The sequence below is a fragment of the Mytilus galloprovincialis genome, chromosome 2, assembly GCF_965363235.1.
Source record: "Mytilus galloprovincialis chromosome 2, xbMytGall1.hap1.1, whole genome shotgun sequence".
Classification (NCBI taxonomy): Eukaryota; Metazoa; Mollusca; class Bivalvia; order Mytilida; family Mytilidae; genus Mytilus; species Mytilus galloprovincialis.
In genome coordinates, this window is record NC_134839.1 from 36,529,316 (window position 1) to 36,542,251 (window position 12,936).

Consider the following 12,936-nt stretch of genomic DNA (forward strand, 5'->3'; position numbering starts at 1 on the left):
TAAAGCATTGTAGTTAATAAACAGAAAACTATTGGCATAAAATTTGAAAGAAGCACATCATAATATTTCTAAGCTTCAAGTTGTTTTTACCATCCCTTGCCATTGTCAACTACAATAAAAACCTAATACTTGAACTGGATACAATATCAAATGAAAGCACTAACAGACCCACAGACTAGAAAACAATATGCCCCTCACTAATGAAGGCAGGTCATAAAAAGGACAACAAATGAAGATAGTGAAAACCTGTTCAGGAGGATGGAAACATGGCGATTTATTTTGTTTTATCTAATACAAATCTCTGATCTATTTCTGAACATTTTTTGTTTTATATATAAATCATCCAGGTGTCTGTCTTGTTTCATTTTTTTCAATTCCTAAGAGACATCATGGGTCTTTTTTTTTTACATAAATAAGGCCGTTAGTTTTCTCGTTTGAACTGTTTCACATTGTCATTTTGGGGGCGTACAGTGACCTACAGTTGTTAATTCCATCTTCTTTTTTTATAATTACTGATCATAAACAATCCTTCTTACCTCCTCTACCTCCACCTCTACCCCCACCTCGACCTCCTCCTTCACCATCCTTTTTCTTTGCCTTTTTAACTTCCACACTTTTCCCAGATAGAGTAAAATATTTCATTACTATAAAAAAAACAACTTGAGTTGTAAAGTAAATCTTGATAAGGTGCTACATATTATATGAATATGTACTGGTAATCAAAACAAGTTTGGTACAAATTATACATATTTTTCAACTTATGGCAAGTTGGTAAGTAATTAAAAACATGTCTGCAAACTGATATATGTTTGATGTAAAGATGGATGGACTCCTAACATTCAGCACATAATAAGTCAAGCTCGACTTTGTTGCAAGTTGTCTGAAAACATGAAAAATTACTTACATGTAGCCTCTATTTCAGTTATCACAATATTATTCACCAAGACATAATTTTATGATCGGAACCATATATACTACATATTTGTACTCACAAACACATTTATCAACAGGATCATAGTCCTCAAATTCTATAAAGGCAAATCCTTTGAGTTTTCCTGTTGCTTTGTCTACTGGTACATTTACTTCCTTAATTGATCCGTATTGTTCAAATACATCACGCAGATCTTGTTCATCAGTGCCATCTTTCATCCCTCCAATAAATAGTTTTTTACAGGTCTGCTGTACATCTGGGTCCTGGGAGTCCTATCAATACATAAAAACATGTCAACATTCGGAACAATTCATTAATACAATCTGAAAATAAGTATAGTATATATTTATTTACATTGTGTGTATTATCACTTACCTGGTTTCTTGGTTCAAGATTACTGAATATTCTGATGTCTTTCACTCTTTTTTTTTATAACTTAATGTCTTTAATTTTAGCTGAAGATTGGTTGCCTCATCCATATATCTGGGGAAGCTACATGTACATGTATGTGATGTATTTCTCCATTTAATTTTGAAGTGTGATGAGTATACATGTATTTACAAAATTTAAAATTTTGAGATGAAGTAGGATTGCACATGAAACGACTGTCCACAAGAAGAGAGTTCAAATGATGCAGATTTACAAATATAAGTATTGCTATGTAAACATCTCTGTAGGACCTTCCATGTTTTAATATTATATGTACTGTCTCATTTACATTTATTCCATATTAATCAACTTGTAAATAATATAAAAATGTACACATACCTCTCTACGCATAGCTCTTTTAGTTTCAACTTCTCTTCCATCTAGTTTGTGTGGTCGACAATTCTGTGAATCGTCCACATTTTGAGATTCTTTAAAAGTTACAAAACCAAAGCCTCGCGACCGCTTACTCTGAGGATCTCTCATGACAACAACATCTACAATTTCTCCCCATTGTCCAAAATGTTCTTTGAGTCCTTCCTCATCTGTTTCGTAACTTAATCCACCAATAAATAATTTTCTAAATTGCTCCGACTCTGGATCTTCAGGTTCACCAAATTTCTTTCCTGACCCTCCTCCTCTTCTTCCCTAAAGAGTAAAAAAAAAGAGAACAAGATTAGGAAGAGTTGTTATTTCATATACATTGTACATGTGTACATTTAAAATTGTCTGGTCCTTGAACAAAATCAGGGATCTCCATGGATGAAAACTGAACGATGAAGGAACTTTCATCATCACAAACTGTGTCTACGCCGTACAGTGTAGCGTGATTGAAAGTATTTCATCCCTCCATGTAAGGAATGGTGAACATGCTAATTGAAATTCATTAGCTTATTATGTTTATTTGAATTTTCATTATAGAAGTATCAATATTTTCATTAATTGCCGTTTGTAACCATTCAAATGCCAAGCCTTTCAAGAATGACCAAAAGCTGTCATGAAAGTCCCCATGCAGTTTTCTTGCTATTTTTGGTAATTGTTAGGGGGGTCAAAAATCATGAGGAGCTTATTTTTCACGGATAATGTCAAATTCAGAAGTCATGAACCCTTTACCGGTATGGCTGATTTGCAGCAACAACAAAACGATTCATACGGTTATGTAAAAGTTTGAAGAGATTTGTAAAGCAAACTTTGACAAATGAAAAGGTTTTTATTGATTTAACTAGCAAATTGATGCTATGCAACATGCATCTTTCGAGTCTGAATTGAACCGGAAATGCGGTTGTGAGGATGTATCAGTTTGAGACCTTCGATTCCTTTTAGAAGAAAAGAATATAACTTTAAGATAGTACTTTATAATACAGCTTTTAATTCATGAGGAAGAGGCACTCATTCTTTTGTCCTTTTACCGTGAAACATAAGCAATTATGGAATAATGCTGTTGATATTTTAAAGATATGAGTCATACTAACCTTTACAGAATACATCTATCGCTTAGGGGAACAAATGTGAAACCAGTGTATATATATCATGTATATATGAAGAAAGAGAGGAATTTTATAGTGACAACTTTTAATCAGCACAGAAACATTGTAATTATATAACAAAGGATTTTAAATATAATTGTGTGTGGGTAGGACTTCACTGTGTAGAGCACTGCAACATATTTGGTGGAGGCATCACTGTATATAGGAAAGATCACAAGTTCTACATACTACCGTATGGTTCCTCTACAAAGGGGGTTAAAGATACAGAGGTAAGGTAAGGATGGTAAACTACGAAATGAATTCGGAATTTCGATACGATATTTCTTCACAGTAAATATTCAAGTTTTTATGTTTCAACTTTTAAAGTAATTATATTCTATCATTGCAGCAGTACAAGAGTTATTTGAGATGAAATATTATAATTTAATCTAAATTATCATGAGCATTTGCTGAAACTTAGTTGAAAAATTCAATAAATGAATCGTATATCTTCGAATAATATTCTCCTGTCTGGTTTGTTGATCTACCTGTATACAAGCTCAGGTACAAGTGATTAGCGATCTTAATCTGGATATCCCTCAGGCATTAGAAGTGTATTGGATTATAATTTAAAACAGCCTAAGGGTTATGCAATTACATGCATTTGAATATAATTGCTTAAAAAATGGTGACTGGCTATAAAAAACGACAACAAACCCTACAAATTTATAATTTTTTCAAATATTTTACTTGGTCAAAACCTTAAAATTTCATCTTTCCTGTTTAATACATGTTTACATACAATGTATTCAGTGTCAATAAAAAAAAATGGGGAATGGACACATATGCCCCTGCTTGCATTTAAGATAAGTTATATCTGTAAAAGTGTCCCTTCCTAAATGTGTACTACAATGTATAAAGCTCTCTTAAAAACCACTATTCTACATGTATTTGAAGTATTCCAAATTACAAAGGAAAACAATTTCAACTTACAATTATACCACAGCCACTAGGTAAAATAATAGTTTGTGTTATCTGTAATCAACTCTCGAGGGCCCTCATGGGGTTTTTGATTATGTGATTACTTGGCCGTTTTTTTAATGATTATTTGATTATTAAGCCAAATATTTCATGATTATTTGATTACCTAGGACTGTATTTTTAGTTTATGATTATTTGATTACTAAAGATAAGCAAATATTTAATGATTATGTGATTATATTGGCAAAAAAATGGTGATTATGTGATTACTAGGACCCCCCATGAGGGGCCTCACTCTCATTAACTTTTTATATGGTTTCAAATATTATTTACAAGGATGGCTATAATAGTCCATACATGTAGATTACTAAGGTGTACAAACTATCTAAAAAAAATATATAGTATTTTATTTCTGAAAGTGCTATGCAAATATTTGTTAAATGATGTAATTGTAAAATGTATAAACACAAAAGAAATATAAATAACAAACTGTCTTTAATATATCATAAATATATAGCCTAAACAAAGGATTTGTAAAGCCGAAACTTTTATTTTATGACCGAACAGATCAAGGCCGAACGGGCTGCATGGCCGAAATATCTACAGGTCTAGGTTACCTATCAGTTTCAAACATGGCCGATCAATAAAATTAACACACCCGACATAATTGACACTATAATGTTGCTAACAAAGAGAATACATTAAAGACTGCAATCATATAGCACTATATTAAACACTTGACAACCTTTAAAACATAGTCATATGTTAAGAATAATTCATATTCCGATTGTAGGCTCATCAAACCAGTCAGTCAAGAAAAAACATTGTCGGCTTGTGATTATATGACGATAACTGATACAATACAATATAATTTGAATATAGGATTAAATAAGATAGAGCGAAAAATGTGCATACTCCTCCTCTGCCTCTTCCTCCACCACCACCGCCACCTCCGTAACCTCCATAGTCCATAGTAGATTTGAGATGCCTTTGTCACACGTGTGGATAAGTTATGTGCCGCTGAAACCAAACGCAAAGAACCACGTGATTAGAATATGTCAACTCGTACCTTTACCACTCGTACCGTATTTACAATGCAATCAGAACAGTTCGGATCAAAAGCAAATGGGGCCAGGAACAACTGTTACCAGATGGGACATAGACAAATTTAAAAAAACAACTCGAACCATTTCAAAGACAACTCAGGCCAGTTTGAGAGACAACTCAGACGAGCTTGAAACACTAATAACTTGGTCTCTAGGTTGTTGTTCATCATAACTTCAACAGCCTGCTCAGTTACATATATAATGAACTGAAAAGTAAAGAAAAAGAAAATGCAACTGATAAGACGAAATGCTTACAGGTTTCTTGTGTAAATCATTAATTTATAAACTTTTTAGTTTTGATAATGAACCTTTGTTCCATGAGAAATAAACTAATGTTTTCTTCATTTGAAATTGTATTTGAGCCATTTAATAGAAATTCGGTGTCCATTGGTACCGTTATTTTTAGGCTTCCAAATGATATTATAAGTTCTTGTCTTATGTCAGAGTATAATGGGCAAAATAATAAACAAGAGGCTGTCACAACGACAGCAAACCGGATTTATTAATATTTATTTGTGTCCTGGCAATATCACAAGAACCATTACTGATGAATGGTGAAAGTGAAAATCGTCAATATCAAATTTGGCCTCCATTTTGTCATCAGTATCAACATCTTAAAATTTGAAAAGCTTTGGTTGAATGGTTCATGAGAAAATGCACGGACACGACTGGAAACACCATTTTTCAATCTTTCAAGAACCATAACTCCTGAACGGTAAAAGTCAAAATCGTCATTATTGAACTTGACCTCTATTTTGTCATCAGTAACAACATAATAAAATTTGGGAAGCTTTGGTAAAACAGTTCATGCGTAAATGCACGGACACGACTGGAAACACCATTTTTCAATCTTTCAAGAACCATAACTCCTGAAAGGTAAAAGTCAAAATCGTCATTATTAAACTTGACCTCCATTTTGTCATCAGTAACAACATATTAAAATTTGGGAAGCTTAGGTAGAACAGTTCATGCGTAAATGCACGGACACGACTGGAAACTCCATTTTTCAATCTTTCAAGAACCATAACTCCTGAACGGTAAAAGTCAAAATCGCCATTATTGAACTTGACCTCCATTTTCTCATCAGTAACAACATATTAAAATTTGGGAAGCTTAGGTAGAACAGTTCATGCGTAAATGCACGGACACGACTGGAAACTCCATTTTTCAATCTTTCAAGAACCATAACTCCTGAACAGTAAAAGTCAAAATCGCCATTATTGAACTTGACCTTCATTTAGTTGTCAGTAACAACATATTAAAATTTTAAAAGCTTTGGTTGAACGGTTCATGAGTTAATGCACGGACAACATTTGATTGCCGCCCGAATGCCCGCCCGCCCGACCGAATGACCGCCCGCCCGCCGTACATCCCCAAATCAATAACCGACATTTTTGTCACAAAAATCCGGTTAAAAATGTGAGCTAGTTTCTAAGTCACCACAGCGACATTTAGGGGAAGAAACTATGTTACTTGGAAACAAGTGACAGTTTAAAGAACTACTATTCATTCTTAGTCGCGCGTGAAGAATTTGGCCTTTTCGACATCCAGCATAAAAGTATAAATGGACGCGATCGTTTTAATTACAAATTTGTTTCTTAAATACAGAGAGAGATTCACGACTTCTAACACTTAACGGTGAATGATTCCATAATTTGATTGATGACGGAAGGTAATAACCCGAATAAAGTTTTGTACGTGATTTGACCTGTAATAGATTATTACTTTGTCTTGTACTGTGGTCGTGTCGACCACTGACATAGCTAGGCAATATAGCTCTTGCAAATAATTTGGGGATTTATTATTTACAATTTTATGAAGCAATATTGATTTATGGTTACTTCTTAGATCTGAAAGTTTCTCCCATTGGGTTTCTTTATATGAACATCGACGTACTTGTGAGCTTAGTCCCCCCCCCCCCTGTAACTATACGAGCCGTGTTCATCTGGATGTTTTCAAGTTTATTCATTATAGATTGATATCCTGAATCCCAGATAACATCAGCATTTTCAATGATAGGTCTTATAAACGATATATATATATTTTCCAGGGTCATTCTATCTAAAGTGTGTTTTATTTTCCTTAATATATTAAGTCTTTTGTATGATTTCTGTACAATATAATCAATATGGACATTCCATGAACCATCGTTAGAAAAATAGACTCCTAAGTGCTTGTGCCTTTCAACTACATGTAGTTCTTCGTTATTCATTTTAAAGGTGGGTGATAAGGTTTTGCAATTTTACGGGTGATTTTGTGGATTTTTGTTTGTATTTTCGCCGTTTTTCATTTGGCAATGTTCGAGTCTCGTTTTTTTTTTCTAATTTGATAATGGACTTCGTATTATCGTACCAAAGACATTTTTAAGCGGATTATCTTTACAATTAATACATTGTTATAAAATCGCATGAAAACAGAACGTTAAAGCTAGGTTCACACTGCCGATCAGACCAACTCGATCAATCTCCATCAAGACAAATTAACAATCTAAATAAAATATTGATCTCTGATTACGTTATACTACATATGTATAACTTTCTACCCGAGAGTTTTCGACATGTCAAAAACATTCGAGTAAGGATCGAGAAGCCAGTCACTCGAAAAGAGATCGAGAATTCGTCGAGTTTGGTCGGAATACAAATAGTTTTCCAATCAGTACTTGATCATTTCGATCTTTACTCGACTAATATCCGATCAATTCCCGATCAGCGACAACCTGTACGATATGTGGTAAAGATTAACTCGACTAATGCCCGATCGCTTCATGATCACTGCGACTTCTATATATTTTTCATCCCAGATCAACTCGACCAATACACGATCTCTACGCGACCACATTCGACCATTTTTCGATCTCTACTCGGCCATACACGAGTATACATGACTGCTACACGATTCTCTTAAAATGAGTGCAGCTCTGATTAACTCTCATAACTTTGCTTCTGCAAAAATATCTTGTCACTATTTATTTTTAACTGTACACAAATTCTTCCATGTACAGAACGCGTCTGTACTTATGCAAATGAGGTATAAAAGTTTAAAAGAGAGAACACAGATACCAATGGAACAATCAAACCCAAAGCTCAAACCGACACAGCCATAGCGAAAAATGAAAGCCGACGAGAAGACAAACAGAAGTGAACATAACACAACACACAAAAAAAAATAAAAACATAGCAACACGAAACCCAATAAAACTTGGGATGATATCAAGTGTTTTGGAAGGGAAGTAGATTCTGCATTTTGGCCCCAGAGGATTTTTCAAAATATGAAAGAATTTGTGCATTTAAATTCATTATTAGACAGCTGATAACTAATTTAGCCTTCGAAGTTAGTTTTTGGGCTAATGGCCTCTTTTTGTTTGACTGTCTCTATTTTCCGTATGTCCAGACATTTTGTAGTATAAAAATAAGAAGATGTGGTATAATTGCCAATGCGACAACCCTCCACAGGACACCAAATGACACAGAAATTAACAACTATATATGTCACCGTACGGTCGAATGTTTACAAACACTTTTTTATACGCTTTTGAAACAATTTTGTTAAAAAATGAGACGAAAGACAAATGATTTTTATTTGAATTCGTGATACATATATGTTAACTGTTTCAGAAAAGGTATCCCCAAGGGGATTGAAATTCTATTTTTATGGTCAAATTTTGGGAAAATATTTTTATTGTTTTCTACGCTCTCTTCAAGCTCCGTCACAGCTATTAACCTGTCTATCTGAACCCTAACCACCTTGCCAAACAATCCAACTGCTTGATTTCCATGTAGATTATTATTTTAAATGTAAAATTTTACTCAGACCTTCTGTGAACTACTGAATCCAACCAAATAAACGGGGAACGTGTCCATTGGACACAGATAATGCCCCAGCTTGCATATAATGTTATAAAGAGTCATTACTCAAGCATGGTAAAAATGACGCCATCCAAATTCGCACTTGATCTGTGTATTATGGTATTGCGTTTCATAAAATTTGGTTGAGGCAAAATAAAATTAGAGAACGGAAACTTATAGTTGGAACGTTCGTATACGTACTCACGGACGGACAGGGGTAACACTTAATGCCTCCTCCGCTGCAATGTCCGGGTGATATAAATTCAGATGTTTTTATACTGAAATTGTACATACCCGACCATTGCCCGACTATCCATACGACCCCTATATACGATCAAGTCGATCTAGTTTGGCCGAGATCAGGCTGAGCTCGAGTATAGTCGATTTGGTCTAGCTAGTCGAGGAAAGATCGTGTAGAGATCGTAAATCGGTCAGAAATATCGAATATGCATTCAATTAGTGGTCAGGTTTAAACCGTGATGGAGTCGTTAAGGGGTCGTAAATGGTCGGGTTAAGGTCGTGTATAGTCGGATAGCAGTCGGGTAGAAGTTGTAAATAGGACCGATCAAGAATTTGGTCACGCTTCGTCGTGGAAATTTAGACAATCGGGATCATCGAGTTGATCTGATCGGCAGTATGAACCTATCTTAAGCCCCAGTCCCACTAGACCACGTTCACCGCGATCTAATATAAATTCAGATCGTGGTGAGGTCGCGGTATGAACGGCATGAAAATGTATTTTTTCATTGCCTCCACGATGCTAATACGTCCTCATTACGCTTCAACAACGATCCCGCTACGATTATACCACGTTCTCACCGCGCTTATTCTGCGACCTCACTACGCTTATCAAGATCTTTCTACGCTCATTACGTTCTCACTACGACAATACCACGAGTTATTCGATTGCAACACGATCTTACCACGCTTCTACTGCGATTATAGCATGTTTTTCCACGATTATACTACGTTCATATATACCGCAATCTTACTATGCACAGCAATAACGCCAACGTCGTGTTCCATATCAATACGATTTAATTTTTATTTCTGATTAATACGTATATTTCTCGGAAACAACATGTCATGCCACCAAATTATACAAGAACAGGTGGGACTGGTGGTAGGGTGATAGAGGCAGAGGGAGCTTTGATAGTAACGAATCCTGATCCGGCAGAGATGTCGGGCCGACCAATTCAACCTGAATCACAACCTATTGTTGGTCCATTAAGCTCAAATGACGATGTGTTAGTGAACGCTAACAGGGATGACACAGATGTGTCAAGCATGATCGAGCCATTAGAGAAAAGGGACAAGAGGTCCAAATTACATACAAACAAACAAAACCTGGAGAGCTTTTATATATTTTATGTGACAATCAGAAACAGCATAATGGTCGTAGTACGAACGTAGTCAGGTCGTAAGAAGATCGTGACGAGGACGGCATGAGCGTGCTGGAATCGTACTTTGATCTTCAACAGCGTGGTGTGAACGTGGCATATTCGTAGTGGAAGCGTAGTTGGGTCGCAGTGAGAACGTGATGGTCGTAGTGAAGTTGTAATTAATAACATCGCTGTGAGATCGTAGCGCAGTTTCTCCGAATCGAATCACGCGTTCACTACGCTCTCACTACGATGGTATAGCGACCTTTGCGATCTAAGCACGACCTTACTGTGCTCTCACTACGCTTCTCCTACGACCTGATTTCGCCACGACCGCACCACGATTGTTTTGAACGTGTTCAAAGTTGGCCACGCTCATCACGACCGTGATACGACCTTACTGCGATCTACACGATCGCACTACGATCGTCAAAATTTGCATTTTTTTCACAGATCGTAGTGCGATCGTGGCCTAGTGGGACTGCGGTATTACAGGAATTTGGCGCGTAATGTTGTAAATCTTAGGAGCAAGAGGCTGGAGGTTAAGTAACCTTTTCAGTAATGATTTTCATTGTAAAACATTATTATGTAAATTTTACAGAAAGTCCACAGCATTACCTCTTTCACTCCAATATTCGTTCAATTTTATTGATTCGACATTTCTGTTCTTTTTACTTATTTACCTGCATGTCAAATCTTATGTTAGCCAATTTAATTGTATTCACTTTCAAATTAGAAAAGATTCCTCTTACAGAAACTGATTATAATTAGCATTCTTATTCAATTTGTCAAATTATTTCTATTTATTATGTAAGAATTAATAAGTACATACTTTTTATTTTTATGTATCTTTATTCTCATAAAGCCAATGATTTACATCAGTACAGAGATAACAACAATAACTATTTACAATATATATGTCGTGTACATTTTATTATTTTGTACAGGTTATTACTTGTACAAAAAAATTGTACAAGTAATTACTTGTATGATGCCTTCATACAAGTTATAACATGTACAAATACAATTGTACGAGTAATTACTTGTCCAATTTTTATTGAGAAAAAGATAATAACTTGTACAGTTCATTTTTCTACCTAGACCTATTTGCTGTTCACAACAAATTTTCCTTTTAACAATTAATTTATTACTGAATGCAAAAGAATAAACTTGTAACATTTGAGAACTTTTCATATAATAAATGTGTTAGCAAATCTGTTCAGTTTAATGGGCATATCTAAAGTGTAACGAGGGAAAACACCGTAGAAAAGAAATTTTATGATGAAACAAATAAATTGATAAATGACAATAATATCTTCTAATAATATAATTCAGTATTCACACATGAAGGATACAGAGAAACTATAAGGAATGTAAAGGAAGCAAAATAAAGTTCCAAAAAACAGCACTTAAAAAATAATTCTTGAGACGGTATGATGTTTTGTTGAATGTAGCAGTAATTAAAAAAACTCATTTGCAAATGAGACGAAATTATTTGTTTAGTTGATGAACTTTACCCTCTGATTAGAACAGCACATTCTGAAGTTGGTCATGGAGGCATATTGCCAAGAGCAGCTGAGTAGCTAACCATGCAACTCACTTATATTTGTTTTTACTTTTGTGAGCTACTCATATCCTGCAAAGTGACAATTGAAGAGAATTTACAGCTATTGTAATTATAGAACCTTCCGTAAACATCTTGGCCACGGCTTGAATTAAACCCTAAATGTCAGGTGTACATTTAAAGAGAAAACGCAGAAATAAAGTAATGAGACGCATGAGAAAATAATTGTAGTAGTCCGTATTAAATGGGCACTAGCTGTAAAATTCATGTTCACCGATTTGTCTTAAGTTATCATCGAAGGAAATACGGTACGCATGCGCCAAGTTTAAACCAGCGAAAAATTTAGAGAGCAAAAAAGTTGAAAAAATCCTCGAGTTGGGATTTATATTGATTATATCGATTCAAGAACATTTATATGTGATATTACTTGTGGGATTATATGTTTCTGGACTGAAAAAGTGCAATAATGAGTAGTTTCGATACGTTAGAATTTGATCCACTGGATGATGAGTGCAGCAGACACATACGTACAGTTGGTGATGGTTCCGCATAATTTTTCTATATGTAGTCAGTTGGACTTATTGGATAAGAAAGTGAAACCAATATTACTGTACGGTTGTGAAGTATGGGATATTGAAAATAATGACATTATCGAAAGGGTACAACTAAATTTTGTAAATTATTAATTTACAAAAAGCTTAAAATTATCATAGTTCCTTCTTACTTTGATAAAAAAAAATCCACTCGCATAATTTTAATGAAAACTGAATTTCACAACCAGTTTCTGTTGAAATTTCAACCACACAGCAAATGAATATAAAGACTTTTATTTGACTTTATGAAATTATTTACATAGGTAATATTTATTATTTAGATAGTATGCTCTTACATTTTATGCTTTGTGATAAATCGACATGCTAAGTAGCCTTGTAGATTAAAAATATATGTTTATCATCTTTTTACCTGTTTAAGAATGATTTGTTTTGGATCGAATCAGTCAATCAAATGATATACCTTTATTTCACTTTCAATGTTGACATCTTTTGTCCTTTAAATAACTTTGCACATACATTTCACGTGTTATTAATCTCTTTCAAAGGGGTTAAATTGAAGTTCACATGAATACAGATTCAAAAAGGTCGAATTATTCATTTGCAAGTGAATAATTCATCATCATTGATTCCTTCGCTTATTTTGACAAATTAAACCATACTGGCTGCTTAAAGCGAAAGCGT

The 12,936-nt window shown here is 34.5% G+C and overlaps 1 protein-coding gene across 6 annotated transcripts in view; it reads right to left on the reverse strand.

Annotated features, from left to right (window-relative positions):
- LOC143063505 (heterogeneous nuclear ribonucleoprotein 87F-like) overlaps nt 1-12,936 on the reverse strand; it is a 41,906-nt gene that overhangs the window by 16,622 nt on the left and 12,348 nt on the right. For 4 of the 6 annotated variants that reach the window (XR_012975025.1, XM_076235707.1, XM_076235704.1 and 1 more), the window contains exons 1-4: nt 4,720-4,858; nt 1,700-2,005; nt 993-1,203; nt 537-644 (exon numbers count right to left, since the gene is read on the reverse strand). Coding sequence is in view for 5 of the 6 variants with exons in the window: in XM_076235707.1 (XP_076091822.1) it covers nt 537-644; nt 993-1,203; nt 1,700-2,005; nt 4,720-4,776 (682 nt within the window). In the remaining variant the exon portion in view is untranslated. Of the gene's footprint in view, nt 1-536; nt 645-992; nt 1,204-1,699; nt 2,006-4,719; nt 4,859-12,936 lie in introns of those variants that run through there. The other 2 variants (XM_076235706.1, XM_076235705.1) reach the window with 1 other exon arrangement.